This window comes from Cynoglossus semilaevis, chromosome 8 (assembly GCF_000523025.1).
Source record: "Cynoglossus semilaevis isolate Cse_v1.0 chromosome 8, Cse_v1.0, whole genome shotgun sequence".
Lineage (NCBI taxonomy): Eukaryota > Metazoa > Chordata > Actinopteri > Pleuronectiformes > Cynoglossidae > Cynoglossus > Cynoglossus semilaevis.
In genome coordinates, this window is record NC_024314.1 from 8,508,796 (window position 1) to 8,523,818 (window position 15,023).

A 15,023-nucleotide genomic window follows, 5' to 3' on the forward strand; every position below is an offset into this window, starting at 1 on the left:
GTCGCCACCTGCTGTCTGGAAATAGAACCAGCAGCATTCAAATAATCTGTAAATGGTTTGTCTAGAGAGTCACAAAAATATGCTGTTTTTAACAACACAATTTATGATCGTTTCATTTGACATATCAATATTAACAATTGTAAAGCACAGAATCATTTGCCATTATAAAAAGAAGGACCTTGCAATATAATAAAGGGTTGGTAACATTACTTTAAATAGTTCGTTTTTGGGAGATGAAGACGCGATAATTTACCAAAACACACAATAATTGTATTTTATTATAAGAAGAGTTTTCTAGCAGAATAAATAAAGGTTGGTGCCATATAATTTTGTTTGATTCAATAAAACCCTGTGGAGGAACCAGTTCTGTGTCAATAACTGGTGTCAGTCGGGGTTTATTGTATGGTCATATTTGTTTCTACTGATGTGAACTGAGTTCTGCCTTTGGTTTGGTTCAGGTCTGTGACGGCAGAATATCGGTCCACGTCACTGAAGGAGATCATCGCTCCTTCGTGGAAGGAGACAGCATGAAGTCCATCAGCAGGATTATCCACAGCTTGTTGGTCGGACCTTCGACCAGAGAGGTCTAGTTGAAGATTGACTCTGCTTCAGTTTAAACAAACAAACAAACAAAACAACAACAACAACAAAACCCAACACGACACCTATGAAAGACTGTGTTCCCTTTACACCTCAGTTTACACTTTAGCGTCTAGGCAAAACCAGATAAGTCGGTTAAATTAACCCCAGGAGGTAGCGGTAGTACAACAGAACAAACATAACTGCTGTTAAAACCAGAGAGCGAAGAAGAACAAAAACCGGAAGTGAACGTAGAAGATAGTGACGTCGACAACAACAACAGTATTCCATCATGGCGGCTGACAGTGATGTGAGTTTATTTTATGATTATTTTAAGGGCCAAACTCCACGGTTATTAGTGACACTTATAATGGTGTGTTTTATATATTTTAAAGAAGTTAATGTAATTGTTTCAACTGTTGTCTGTTTCTTACAGCCCGAGACAGAGGTGTTTGAAATCACCGACTTCACTACAGCGTCAGAGTGGGAACGGTAGGCAAATTTTGTCATCTCAGCTGAGCCCAGCTGCTGTCTTAACAATTGCTCAAATGCACGGAATCTTGCCGATTTATCGCCACGATTTTACCGATATATATATATAATGGAAACATAACACCTACCTAAGGCTCATCTTAATGGCGATAGACAAAAATCTGAGATTAAATTCATGCCAGATTTGATTCAAATCAGTTGTTAAACCCATCCCCACTAATAACGGCCCTCCTCTATCGACATAAAGGTTTGTGTCCAGGATCGAAGAAGTGTTGAATGACTGGAAGTTGATTGGAAATTCTTCAGATAGGTTGCCCATAGAAAAGGTGTGTCTAAAGCAATTATTCGGAGTTCAACAGAGCAGCAGTGCTAACTGTTGTGCTGCTATTCTTGTCTTTTATTCATCTGTCAATCCTCTACACACAGGGTGAATACACCAGAAGCACCTGGGAGGAGAAATCCCAAGAAATTAATTTTGCAGATTTTAAGTTTTATATAACACATTATGTCCTGGTACAAGATCAACAGACAGAAGACGTGAAGGACAATGTCGAGGAAGGTAATTGTATTGTTTCACACCAGCATTTTATCTCAAAAAATAAAATGGTTCAGCCCTAATATGAAGGTTAAAAGATGTACCAACACATTTTTGCAGCGCTTTAACTACGAGCTGGTCTAAAATAGTACAGAGAAAAGATAGAGTCCTTTCTACTTAAATGTATTTTGTTTTTGACGTTAACCTACTCTCTGTGTCCAGATGCGTTTCCTGTGGCTATGCAGGACCTTCTGTGTATGAACAATGATTTCCCTCCTAGAGCCCACTGTTTGGTCAGATGGTAAGTCCAGTTCCTAACCACTTTCTAACCTTTAGTAGTCCACAAATGTCTGTCTCTGCTGAATGAGATGTTGTTGATGTTGTTAAATAACTTGATCTGATAATGAAATTGAAGACAATTAATTTAATGTAATCAAATATAAAATATATTTTAATATATGTCACACACAGGTATGGCTTAAGAGAATTTGTGGTGGTCAGCCCTGGAGCCAACTGTGAGGCTATCATAAGTGAATCAAAATGTAATCTACTCCACAGCTCAGTCTCTATTGCTCTTGCCAACAGTGGCTGGTGAGAAAATCTTTTTTATGATTTGTTGTCTTATGTTTGGTCAAAACACTAGCTCGATTGAATTATTAATATTTTTACCTATTTGTGTGTGGGTTCGCAGCCAGGTACCATTGTTTGTTCAGGTCCAGCAGAAGTGGAGAAAGATGTTTGCTGGAGAATGTCAGGGGCCAGGTGTTCGCACTGACTTTGAGATGGTTCATCTGAAGAAGGCACCGAGTCAGTACAACCACCTCTCTGGTCTGCTGGACATCTTCAAGTCTAAGATAGTAAGTTATACAGAGCAAGACATCTCAGATGAACCTGGTCGAATGTACAGGAATACAGGAATTTTGCCACAACTGAAAATAATTAAGGATTGTGGTCATTTAAACTCACAATTTAGTTTGTTTTAATGATTTTACACTTTTTAATATCAATATGACCACACAATAAATCCCGGCTGACACCAGTTAATGACACAGCACTTTTTCCTCTTCAGGGTTGTTGCCTGTCGCCTCTGCCACCTGTCAATATTGCCATTCGTTTCACTTATGTTCTCCAGGATTGGCAACAGTATTCATGGCCACAGCAGCCTCCAGGTATAACATATTAGAACATAACATATTTTGCAGTGGTATGGTATGGTATGGTATTGCATGGTAATACAAGCGGTGCCTTTATGACGATGATACATTTTAAATGTCATCATTTCCTTGTTTTGTCAGACTTTGACACGCTCCTCGGCAGTGAGGTGGGAGGAGTAGAGTTTGGGAAGCTTCCTTTTGGAGCCTGTGAGGAGCCAATCAGGTAGGCTTTAATACTGTAAATACTCGTAATTTCCTGAGCCCTTGCTTCAGGAAACACGAGGCAGCGATGGCATTTGCATAGATAGTCGACGTATGAGGAAGACTACAAATTGTGTCTGTCTTTCTCAGTGAGCTTCATCTTGCAACCACTTGGCCGAACCTGACAGAAGGCATTGTTGTGGACAATGAAGTCTATAGGTGGGTGTGTCATTGGTTCACTGTCTTTGTTGTTGTTCACTTCAAAGATATTGTTCTATCTATTCTTCATCATTGTTCAGACAGTATAGCAAAGCTATGATTCAAAGCAATTTTATGTTGCATCAGACCACAGCGAGAAGAAAACAGACATGTGGCACTTTATATCATAGTTCAACAATTTGAAATGAGCTTTTTTCATGTATGACCTGACAGTGACCTCGACCCTCTCCAAGCTCCTCACTGGTCAGTCCGTGTCAGGACGGCAGAAAACCCTCAGTGTTTACTGGGTAAGATGATTTTCATGGTGTCAGTAATTCTTGTTTCTGTCTAGTTCGAATGCTTCTGATGTTATATGAAAGTGGAGCCTTAACTGTCTCACAAACACTGATCGTCCTTTATTTTTAATCATAAACAACAGGTGACCTCCTGACAGAGTTCTTGCGGCTCTGCTCTAGAAAGGAGTCGACAGAGGAGGTTCTAGGAAGAAGACTGGGTGAAGATGAGGGCAAAGGTCGGATTCGTCAACAAATCCTCTAATTCTTTATTTTAATTCCAACTCTGGAAGAAAACCAAACAGATTTTTTGTTTGTTTTCTTCATCAGAAAATGCTGACATCTCCTCAGCCTTGTCCAGGCTGACAGAGCCGGCAGCGGCTGTACCGATCTCTAAACTTTCGGTCTCTAACATGGTGCACAGCGCCCGGAAACACATACGACGTCACAAACGCAACGATGAGTCGCCGCTTAGCGCTGATGTGCTTAATTCTGTCCTCCTGGTAAGAACTGATCAAACCTTCTGTCCATCCTCAGTTCATCACACTAAGATATGTTGTGAAATGACAATGACATTATTGTTTTATATAGATTAAAAATGCTTGTAAAATACACATTATATTAAATATTTTAAACTGTTACAGGCGTAACATTTTTCTTAAATTTTCTTTGTCTCAGTATCTTTTTCCAGATGCTGCTGTAGAGAAGTCGCCTGACAGTAAGAACAAAACTGCAAACACAAACTCCAGTGGGAAAAGTGAGCAGGAGAAACAATCTGACCATGTGAGTTTTTTTAAGATAGAAATGTATATTCCAGATATGTGTTTTTTTTATTCATAAAGACATCTTGCTTTTGGTTTTTGTCTCTCTCTTTTGTCTGTGTTTAGAATATTTTCCTGCAGCTGAAGTCAGCACCCAGTGACAGCCTGACCTACCGTCTGGCTCTGTGTGTGTGTCTCATCAACTACAGCCATGGTGGGCTGCGCGCTGTCGCCCACCTGTGGCAGGAGTTTGTCCTTGAGTTGCGTTACCGCTGGGAAAACAACTACCTTGTTTATGGGTGAATTTATTTGTGTTTTTTTACAAAGAAAATTCAAAAGACATTTTAGGTTTCTCTAGATGTAGAAGTGGTTTGTGGATAATATTTGGTTATTTTTTAATCCTTAGTTTGACTGGTGGTCCGCCTGATCTTCGCTGTTGTCTGTTGCATCAAAAGCTTCAGGTATGTCTTCACACCTACAAACAGACACAGCAGCATCTGGAAATATTCAGAAGAAAGCTACAGAACACTTTTTATGTGTAGCAACTTCTTCTAAATGTACAAACAGAACTATGTGTATGTGAACTGCTCCTATGACTGACACGAGGCCACTGACCTTCTATAGATGCTGAACTGCTGCATTGAGAGGAAAAGAGCCAGAGATGAAACACGCAAAGCACAGGATGGAAACAAGGACAGAGAGCGCAAGGTGTCAGGCAGCACCAACAACAGCGGCAGTCACGAGTGTCCAACGTTAACCCCTGCTGCCTCCAGCACCACAAAGGAGGTTTCACCTGGGAAGTCCTGGGACTCTTGGAGCGACAGTGAGGACGAGTTCTTTGAATGCTTGAGTGACCAGGGGGAGGCTGAAGCCCCGCAACCTGAGGGAGAAAAGGAAGTGAACAAGAGCAAAGCAGAAGGCAGACTGCACCCATACAACAATATGACTCTGCTCCACTCTGCAGAACCTCTCTATGTTCCTGTCACACAGGTCAGCAGCTCACAAGTCCACACCAACACAAAAGTCTTAGTCTTCAAGTCATTGTTTGTGTCAAATCACGTTTATTATGATTGGTGTTTCACTTGAATGATAGTTCTCCTTAATTGGGGTCTGCAATTGGGGTCAATCATCAGCACCAGGAGCAACATGAAGCAAAGTGATTTGAAAATGCAATCATCCTTTTGGCTCATAGGAGCGTCAATGAGGGTCAACATTTTACTAATGGGCCTGTTCATACCTTACAATACCTTGTAGCAGTGTTTGATGGGCCAGATTAGAAAGGCCGTGTCTGTCCCACTGACCATAGATTGCCCATGTCTGTTCTAATGCAAATGCAGTTGTTGGGTCACTGTGTCATATGAGTGTTTCCTCTGAGATTGTTTTACAAGTTGCAGCAACTGCTCATGACCTCTGCCCCTGTACTGAGATCATATCAGTAACAGTGAAGCATCTGAAAGTCAGACAAAAGGTTAACATTTGATTTTTATCAAAGGTGTGAACTTTGCTTTTCAGGAACCTGCTCCCATGACGGAGGATCTGTTGGAGGAACAGTCAGAGGTTCTGGCCAAACTGGGCACATCTGCTGAAGGCACCCACCTCCGTGCACGCATGCAGAGCGCCTGTCTGCTCTCGGACATGGAGTCCTTTAAGGTAAAGACACCTCTGTGGCCTGAGTGTTTGTTTACACTTCACATTCCAGATTTTATTTAAGTTTTAACTCTGGCTCTTTCATTACCCATTAATTACTTTTTTATCTGTCAAAATTAGGTTCTGTTGCTGTTTTATGAACTTCACTTTTTGGTGAGTTTTAATATTCTGTCCTTTTCCACAGGCAGCCAACCCCGGCTGTGTTCTGGAAGACTTTGTGCGTTGGTATTCACCTCGGGACTATGTAGAGGAAGAGGAAGTGGATGAGAAGGGAAACACCGTGGTGAAGGGCAGCCTCAGTCCCAGGATGAAGATCCCAGGAAACATGTGGGTGGAAGCGTGGGAGACGGCCCGAGTCGTACCGGCTCGTCGTCAGAGAAGACTTTTTGACGACACCAAGGAGGCAGAGAAGGTTGTTTGTCCTGGGGAGCTGTGAATGAATGTTTTGATTTTTCCTGGATAAACTTTGTAGAAAAGTCTCCCTGTTTGATAGAAACAGGAGACAAACCAAAAGCAGAGGAACGGGTGTAAATAAAGTCTTATTTTTTTAGGTCCTTCATTTCTTGGCAGTGCAGAAACCTGCAGACCTGACACGCCACCTGCTGCCCTGCATCATCCATGCTGCTATTCTGAAACTGAAAGATGAAGGTAAACTAGGCTGATTCTGTCAATGACACATAATCAGACTGGTGCAAAAACTTTTATACTGTTAGATAAATTGTAATAAATCTCATTAAGAACGTGTGTATGTATTCACTGTGGTGTTCCCTGTCGGTCCAACAGAGGTAGTAGAAGATATTCCAACAGTCAGGAAAAGCATTCAACAGGCCACATCACAGGCCAGCAAACTCTTCTCCCCCTTCAACCAAGACCACAAGAAGTTGGAGGTCAGTCATGGAGCCAGGGCTGGAGGTCAACATGGTTACACCCTGTAGTAACCACGTGTGTTTGTGACCATCTTCTGTCCTCAGGACTTCATTAGCCAGCTCATATCCATGGAAATCGCCATCACTCGAGCTCGTTCACTCAAGGCCAAGTTTGCCGTCAGTGAAGGAGAGAAGGCAGAGGACGCGGCTGAACTAGAGAAGTAAGTGACTCAGTTAAGGCAAAAACGTTCTGACCATTTTAGCTAACTAAAAAAATCACAGGAGACATTTGACATTTTTAGCTTTGTGAGCTCACTGTTGGAGGAACCAGAGGTCGTTGTCCTCGGAGCAGGTCAGGGTCCAGCTGGCAGCATCATCCACAGGCTGTTTGTCAGTGCTCAGAGGGTAAGGAACCACCCGTGCCCTCTCGCTCCCTCTCTCTCTCATCCTCACTGTTTCTCAGTTTCTCTATTACTCTTACCGTCGCTGTTTTTCAATCTCTCTCTCTCACTCTGTCTCTCACAGTCACTGCCTTACTCTCACTTACTCTTTCTTTCACTCTCACACTCACTCTCTCTCTCTCTTTCTCTCTCTCTGTCAGTTGTTAACTTGATGCTCCTCTCATGAGAGACACCATATCTGTCTGTTAAGTGTTAAGTTGCACAGATCCCTTCTGAGACACAGTGATGCACCTTTTTGTGTGTCTTTGTTTTATATCCATCCGATCACTTGTTTGTATTGTTTCTATTGTTTCTCCCACTGCTGCTGCTGCTTGGCTAAAGCTGAGTGACTTCACCAGTGATGAGGTAACACTGGGCAAACAGATCTGACAGTTGGCATGTTGCACTAAAACATGACAATCAGAGAAAAACATAAATGAATGTCCAATAAACACAAACTGTTTGTATCAGTATCAGTGTACAGACAGAATTTACATCTTTTTGAAGTAGTAACTTCTGAATCTATATTGTCTCCGTTTCTTCTCATGTTACCTTTACTGCAAACCAGGATATATTTGGTGACATGGAGGTTGACACAGCAAAAAAAATATATAAATATATGTATAAATATACATGTAGTAATTTTAGTCTTTTACACCAAGTTTAAAGCAGTTCTTTATTTTCCTGTAGTTTTTAACCTTCTGATTATTTTTGTACTTCCCCTCTATTATAATACATGAAATACTGTAGATATATAGTGTTTTAAAAGTGTGTGTGTGTGTGTTATAAAAGTGCTACATTATAGACTCAAACTTCTCATTCCCAGCCTATTTTCATCCTTCTTTTCCTGCCTCTCCTCAGTGCTGTTCTGAGGAGATGGCAGAATTCCTTCCGTTTCTGTTTTACAGTGGGGTCAAAAAAGTCTATAAACATGTCCAGTCCACTGTGTACACTATATTCAGTTTCTCTTTGTTCACCCTTCACTGAAGAATGCAAACCTGGAAACATCACTAATTATATTATATGGAATCTATTTGGTCTTGGAGCAGACACCACGTGTTTTACCTGCAGTAGTGTGACCTCACTGTAATCATCTGACTTGGTTTACCTGCATGTTAGCATCACATTTGGGTTACAAACAATGGTAATAGACAACTGATGAAAAAGTGAAAAAGTTACTTTTAAAAGATTCAATTAGGAAATTCAGGCTCAGGATGCAAATCCTGGGTTTCACTCTTTTCATGTTTATTCCAACGATAAGTTTTCTTTGAGCTTTGTAATCCAAATTATGATTATAGTAAATCTAGAGTGAATATAGTCAAATATATATATATATATAGGGTTCAAACACCTCACTACTTTATTTTCAACTTCAGTTACATGTTTCTACAGATCTCTACAGAGTATTGTGAGTACTGATTACTGATTTAAATTTTCCTTCACTCCAGGCTGCCCTGCTGTCACCCCTGGATGAAGATTTTGGCAACGACAGGAAGCAGACGGGAGGAAGTAACAAAGTTCCTGACTTCCCTCCTCCAGCTGGACGGGAGATTCTGTTGCGAACGTGCGTCCCTCGGCCGGCGCCTTATTCCAAAGCTCTGCCTCAGAGGCTGTTCTGTGTGCTGATGAAGGAAGAGTTCAGACTGGCGGGAGCTTTCTCTTTAGACACTGCCTTCTTTTAATACACTAATATTTTCTCATCTGCGATAATGAGATTTGCATGAGAACGAGAGGATCACGGTCAAATCAACAGATTTTAAATCATTTTGATGCTACAAATGACTGGCAGGGCCTTTTTTTTCTTCTGAGTTACGGCTTTTACACAGTATTTCACTTTACACTGCATTCCAATTGATAAGTAATATTTGCACCAGGATGAGATGATCAGATGAAGTCAAGTTACAGCAGATTAAAGGAGAAAAGAAACTAAACCCCTAAATCATAGAGAAATACAGATTTGTTTTTGTACTTTAGTAAAATACCTTTGAAGGATGAGTTTAGACTTCATATTAATAGGTATTATTTTATTTTACAATAATTATGAATAATGCAATGATTCAACTTATGACCCCAAACCATTCAAAACAGCTCTGACTATAGAGGGCGCTGCTGCTCAACCATAGGTAGATAGTGCTGCTTAAAGGTAATTTAATTGAGCTCACACAAGAAAGATTGCAAAAAGTTTAAATGATTTAAATCATTTTTTATTTCACCAACAACACGCTCCATCCATGTGTCGAAATACACAGTAAAATTGGTGTAAATAAATACTATAAGATACTCATATGAACCTACTTATTACAGCAAAGGTCAGCATTATTCCTGACATGTTGGCATTTATTTTACTTTTCCTGTTGATACCATGGCTGTCATGTTAACAGTTGTCTATGTTGTGCTGATGTTAAAAGAAATGCCTGGAGTTTCCACTGAAGAAGCAGGTGTACAGTACCTGTCAATCAGTGTCAGTGTGAAAGTATGTATGTATGTGTCTGTAATAAATACCATTCTTCTGTCTCGGTCCGTGTTTTTTCATGGCCTATTCCAGCAAGATATAGGTCAGATAGAGCATGTATAATTCTGATGTTTTTCAGTAAATGTCATGCTAAGCATCTAAGAAAGCGTCCCTTATGCCTACATTCCGATAGGTGGCAATATTACAATTTTAAAACTCGTCGAAACAAAGCAGAATAAGACGTAAATACGGAAGTGTTTTGTAGTTGGCAACTTTCAGTAAGAAGTCAGCACGTCTAACCCAGCCGTTCGCCCGTTAGTGCTAACATTTGATCCCTTCAGCTCAATGGCTTGTTCATATCCGAGTGTGTCCGAGCTGGTGACCGATGCTCGGAGTGTGTACCGACAGGTGTTCGAGAATGAAGCTCCTCTGGTGGCGGTGTGTGCTCCCGGGAGAGTCAACCTTATCGGGGAGCACACCGACTATAACCAGGGATTTGTACTTCCAATGGTAAGAAAATAACAGAGAAGAAAAAAAACAATGGCATTTGTCACTCGCTCAGTTTTGGACGTATTAAATGGCAGTGTAATTCAGTTTATGTCTTGTTCCCTCATTAGTTACGGCTGATTTCTTAGTTTGGAAAAGTGTGGCAGTCACGGTCCTTACGCCCCAAAGAAGACTTGAAGTCTTACTGCCATTTCCCTCTCAGTGCAAAGGAGTAAAAGTGAACTGAATAAAGATACGTTTAAGCTTGCGTGATTTGGTTGACAATAATCAATTATTGATTTATTTTTGTACAATTTTGAGTAACATGGAACTAGGAATATCAACCTCGGGATATACAGTAACTGGCTCTTGATTATGATGGACAGGTATTTTATGCAATTTCTTATTTTCTTGGTCTTTTTTTTTTTTAATTCTTGGAGGTGGTATTGTCCTTTTGGTACAGGTATCTGCGGCTTCGCGACATACTCGCTATTTGTTGGTGATCCCTAAACCATCTTTATTTCCGTGAACACTTCCTGATTGATGCAGGTTTTGTTGCTCGACTAAAGCCATCTCATTAGATTGGAACATCTGGTCCGTTTGCTTTGACAGATCTGTTTGCCTTTAATATTAAAAGCCCCATAATATCAACACACTGTTCTGCTATTTGAAAATGATTTGTTCGATTTTTTCTTTATATAATACAATAGTTTGATCAACTTGTTTTTCATTAATCTACGTTAATTATTGACTTACATAGCTAAAATCCCTTTCCTCCAAAAAGGTATGTTGTCAGTTAATGTTATTAAAAAAAAATCACATTATAGGGTCTTTTGTCATTAACAGCTGTGGAACATCAGACTTTCACTGTTATCACATTCTGTGAATAGTAGGTGATAAGATGTGTGCTTGTCTGTTTGATATTTAACCAATATCCTGTTTTGATTTTTGTCAGGCACTGCCTCTGGTGACTGTGGTTGTTGGCAGTAAGACCTCTGACCGGGAGGTCTCATTGGTTACTGCAAACAAGGATGTTGATGAGCCTGTGAGAGTGGACTTTACCCTGCCCAGTGATGGATCACCTCTGCCTCCAGGGTCCCCCAGCTGGGCGAACTATGTGAAAGGTGTCATCCAGCATTACAGGGGTAAAAAAGACCAACGCTGAAGTCCACACACAAGTTTTACTGACTAAAAACAACCTTGGAGCAGATGTGTGTTCATCTCATTAGCCTCTAGAGTTGTTTTCACAGTTCATGATATTGTGTTTGTTTCCTTCAGCACCTCCTCTCCCGGGTTTTAGGGCTGTAATAGCCAGCAGTGTCCCCCTGGGGGGAGGTCTGTCCAGCTCTGCCTCACTGGAGGTGGCTTTCTATACATTCCTACAGCAACTAAAGCCAGGTCAATGCCAATGAATACAATCACACTAGAGTTAGAGTCACCACAGAAGCTGCTATTTTTGGCACTTTTTTAACTTGACCAAAATGTGTTTGGTTTATTTGGTAAATTTCACAGATGATGGAGATGATGTGTCCAAAGCACTTAGCTGTCAGAAGGCAGAACACACTCACGCTGGCGTGCCCTGTGGTATAATGGATCAGTTTGTGTCCGTTCTCGGAAAAGAGGGACATGCCTTGCTCATTGACTGCAGGTGGTTTAAACATCCAGTGACAGTAGATGTACAATATTTCACACAAAATGCCAAGACATGTTCTTATGGATATTCAGAGCTATCATTGCTGTTTAATTCAGGTCACTTGAAGCTACCTCTATCCCTCTGGCAGACCCACATCTGGTCATTCTCATTACCAACTCAAATGTCAAGCATGCGCTGACTGGTAGCGAGTATCCCACCAGACGCAGGCAGTGTGAGGAAGCTGCTTCCATCCTCGGGAAGGACAGTCTCAGGGATGCCACCATGAAGGATCTGGAAGGTAGGATGTTTATCTTATGAAATTATCCTGTACTCTATCTGAGGCAGGTGTGTTCACTGCTTCATTCAGAAGCCATACATAGTTGAATGTAATGAAAAGGAAAGTAAATTACTTTAATTAGTTCATATCACAAATTAGAAATATTTTTGGAACAAATCCCACACAAATCCCATTGTTGCCCTTGTGTAAGAGTATGTTATGTCTATGTTACAAGGTTACATAATATGTAATGGATTGTTGGACATAATTTGGATAATCACCAAATAATTTTATAACTCCAATGTTAGTGTATTTAACGTTTTATATAGTCTAGATTACTTAGAGTGATGTCATTGTTTTTAGGTTTTGCCAAGACTTTAGAGTTAACTTGACTGTTTTCCACTATCTATGGACCAAAAAACATTGACAAAAAATCAATATGTCTCAGTCAGAGTGCTGATTGCATTTCAAAAAATCCAGCCACAGCTTTTCATTTTTAAATCGGTATTACAAGTTTAACCAACTTGAGTATTTCATTCTTACTTATTCAAGAGGCAAAAAACAAAATGGAGGATGTTACTTATCAAAGAGCGCGACATGTGATCCAGGAGATTGAAAGGACTGCTCAGGCTGCTGAAAGTCTGAAGAAAGGAGACTACGTGAAGTTTGGAAAACTGATGGTAGAGAGCCACAACTCACTCAGGTATGGTTCAAGCAGCTGGTGAACGTCTGAGCCATAAATGACAAGAGAATGTGCCCTAACTTTCAGCTTCCTTTTAGAGATTTGTATGAGGTGAGCTGCAAAGAGCTGGATGAGCTTGTGTCTGCAGCCATGGAGGTGGACGGTGTGTATGGGAGCAGGATGACAGGTGGGGGATTTGGTGGATGCACTGTGACTTTGCTGCAAGCCAGTGCCATCAACAAGACCATACAACATATAAAGGTGAGCCGACTCATGATTATACTGCCACTGTTTTTTTTGTGTGAATTTATTCAAATAGACACATGTCCTCCCTCCTGACCTAATTCTACCTTGAACACACATAATACCAGCAGAGGTTTTGTGTGTATGTGGGTGTGGAAAGACCGGTTCTTTATTTGTGTTCAGGTTGGAGAATGACTGCATTGTCAGCATTTTCTACCTGCTCTGTTCGGGTCTTGGTTTTGAGTTTCAGCTTTTACACCGTGACCCAAAACAGAAAATATGAGCTCTGTGTACACTCCACTCATCCATGCGCCTCCAGGGCAAACAGACTGGAACCAGAAAAGTTTATGTGACTGAAACTTCCACTAGGACCGACAAGACAGTCAACAGTGCAACAAACTAAATATCAATGATATAAGTGAAGGATAGCAGAACAGGTGCACTACAAACAACTGACTGGCATCACATCATCATTCATTTGCTGCTGAAACCTATGTTTAGTACACTTTCAAACTGATTAGCCACACTTTGAAGTGTTGGTACATATTTTAAATTCATTTCATCATTTTTGTAAAGATGTTCTCATTGCCAGAGTTGCCAAAAAGAGGTTAATGATACAGGTGCAGAATAAAAATAATCCAAATGATAGCTCAATCAAATCTTTATAATTTAGAAGAAAAAAAATCTACTTTTCATCCACAGGGAAATATTTTTTTTTTTTAGTTTTACAATCAGGCATTGTTAATGAAACTTTTTCTTTGCCTAACTTTGGCAAAATAGTGACCTACAATGATTTGATTCGATCGCTATACATACATAAATATTATGAAGTATATCTGGCAGTAGTAGTTTTTTTCTATGCAAATATTTAACTTCACTCCCTAAGCTAAAATGTCATCAAAATAATCTCAAACAAATTTTAATCCCCCAGCTTTTCATCCGATGCATTTTCTTTCAATTGACCAGTGTGTGTGTTTGAATTAGTTGTTGTATTTTGTGCCTATTCTACTAACTTGTTACTTTATTTTGTGAGTAGGCAGTAAAGGAAGGAAATACAGATTAAGAAAGCTGTTTCCTTGTAGAGGAGGAAAGGTGTGTAGTTACAAAAACAAATGCAGCCTCTTTTCCGCCACACTCTGAACTTCCTTCCTTGGAGTGTGTGAGATATGATTAGCATGTATTGTTCTGAAACTATGATGTATAACACATTTACTTTAAACTCATTAGTCACAAGGTGAAATGGACATCACTGGGTTTGTGTCAAGTATGTTTGACGGTGTGATTTAGTCAATATTATTCTGATTTACTCTTTACGTCAGGTTTTTTACTGTTTGTCTTCCTCAACAGGAGCAATACAGTGGAACACCGACATTCTACGTCACAACCCCTACACAGGGAGCTCGGCCTCTCAGCATGTCTTGACTTTTATCACACGTCATACATGAGGTACATGACAATTCTTCCTGTCTTAATATTAACATTCCAGTTCGTCTTAGGATGTTTTGGTAGCAACTAAATATGGTGGAAAAAGTGCCCAAAAAAATAATCCTTTTTCTTGAAACTTGAAATAACACTTATTTACTGGTTTAGCATATGTCCTGTGCTGAAAATTAAACTCCTGCGGGTGAGCCATAAAAATTACACCTTTAAATCATTTGCCAACATACTGTAATTTTAAAGATGGTGTTCTTTTAAAAAATATATATTGTAGACTAATTGTAGCAGCACTTAACTTTTGCACTCTGGTTTTATAATAAAGTTTACAATAGAATAGAAAATTTAAAACTTTATTATTTTTTCAGGGGATCTTGGGCTTATGTTTTGAAAATTAAGTAATCATGGTGTACTGTATGTGTGTATGTTTTTGAGAATAAATTAAGTTTCAAATGCTTGTGGTTGTTTCTCAAAGTTACTTATAGAAATTAACAATAAATGTGGAGCTATTTAACTAATTAAAAAAAAGCAAAAATGTCTCTTTCACACTGTATTTGAACCACACATCATAGACCTCACTCTGCACAAAGTACAAAAGTGACTTTTTAGATGTGTGTGCTTCACTGGCCTGCCTGCAGTCTCGCCTTGTC

The 15,023-nt window shown here is 39.9% G+C and overlaps 2 protein-coding genes across 2 annotated transcripts; both read left to right on the forward strand.

Annotated features, from left to right (window-relative positions):
- Positions 1 to 447: 447 nt before the first annotated feature.
- rab3gap1 (RAB3 GTPase activating protein subunit 1) lies at positions 448 to 9,680 on the forward strand. The gene is made up of 24 exons (XM_008314382.3): positions 448 to 889; positions 1,016 to 1,071; positions 1,319 to 1,397; positions 1,498 to 1,630; positions 1,829 to 1,907; positions 2,078 to 2,197; positions 2,298 to 2,463; positions 2,676 to 2,775; positions 2,902 to 2,983; positions 3,112 to 3,180; positions 3,394 to 3,467; positions 3,599 to 3,691; positions 3,783 to 3,955; positions 4,131 to 4,235; positions 4,340 to 4,512; positions 4,620 to 4,674; positions 4,838 to 5,203; positions 5,726 to 5,863; positions 6,045 to 6,272; positions 6,412 to 6,508; positions 6,644 to 6,747; positions 6,832 to 6,947; positions 7,029 to 7,131; positions 8,615 to 9,680. The coding sequence occupies exons 1-24, from the start codon at positions 872 to 874 to the stop codon at positions 8,846 to 8,848; spliced, it is 2,961 nt and encodes a 986-aa protein (XP_008312604.1). The 5' UTR covers positions 448 to 871; the 3' UTR covers positions 8,849 to 9,680.
- A 176-nt stretch (positions 9,681 to 9,856) lies between these two features.
- On the forward strand, positions 9,857 to 14,830 carry galk1 (galactokinase 1). Its single transcript, XM_008314381.3, has 8 exons — positions 9,857 to 10,128; positions 11,060 to 11,249; positions 11,383 to 11,502; positions 11,617 to 11,752; positions 11,854 to 12,035; positions 12,567 to 12,717; positions 12,795 to 12,957; positions 14,287 to 14,830. The coding sequence occupies exons 1-8, from the start codon at positions 9,964 to 9,966 to the stop codon at positions 14,359 to 14,361; spliced, it is 1,182 nt and encodes a 393-aa protein (XP_008312603.1). The 5' UTR covers positions 9,857 to 9,963; the 3' UTR covers positions 14,362 to 14,830.
- Positions 14,831 to 15,023: the final 193 nt, after the last annotated feature.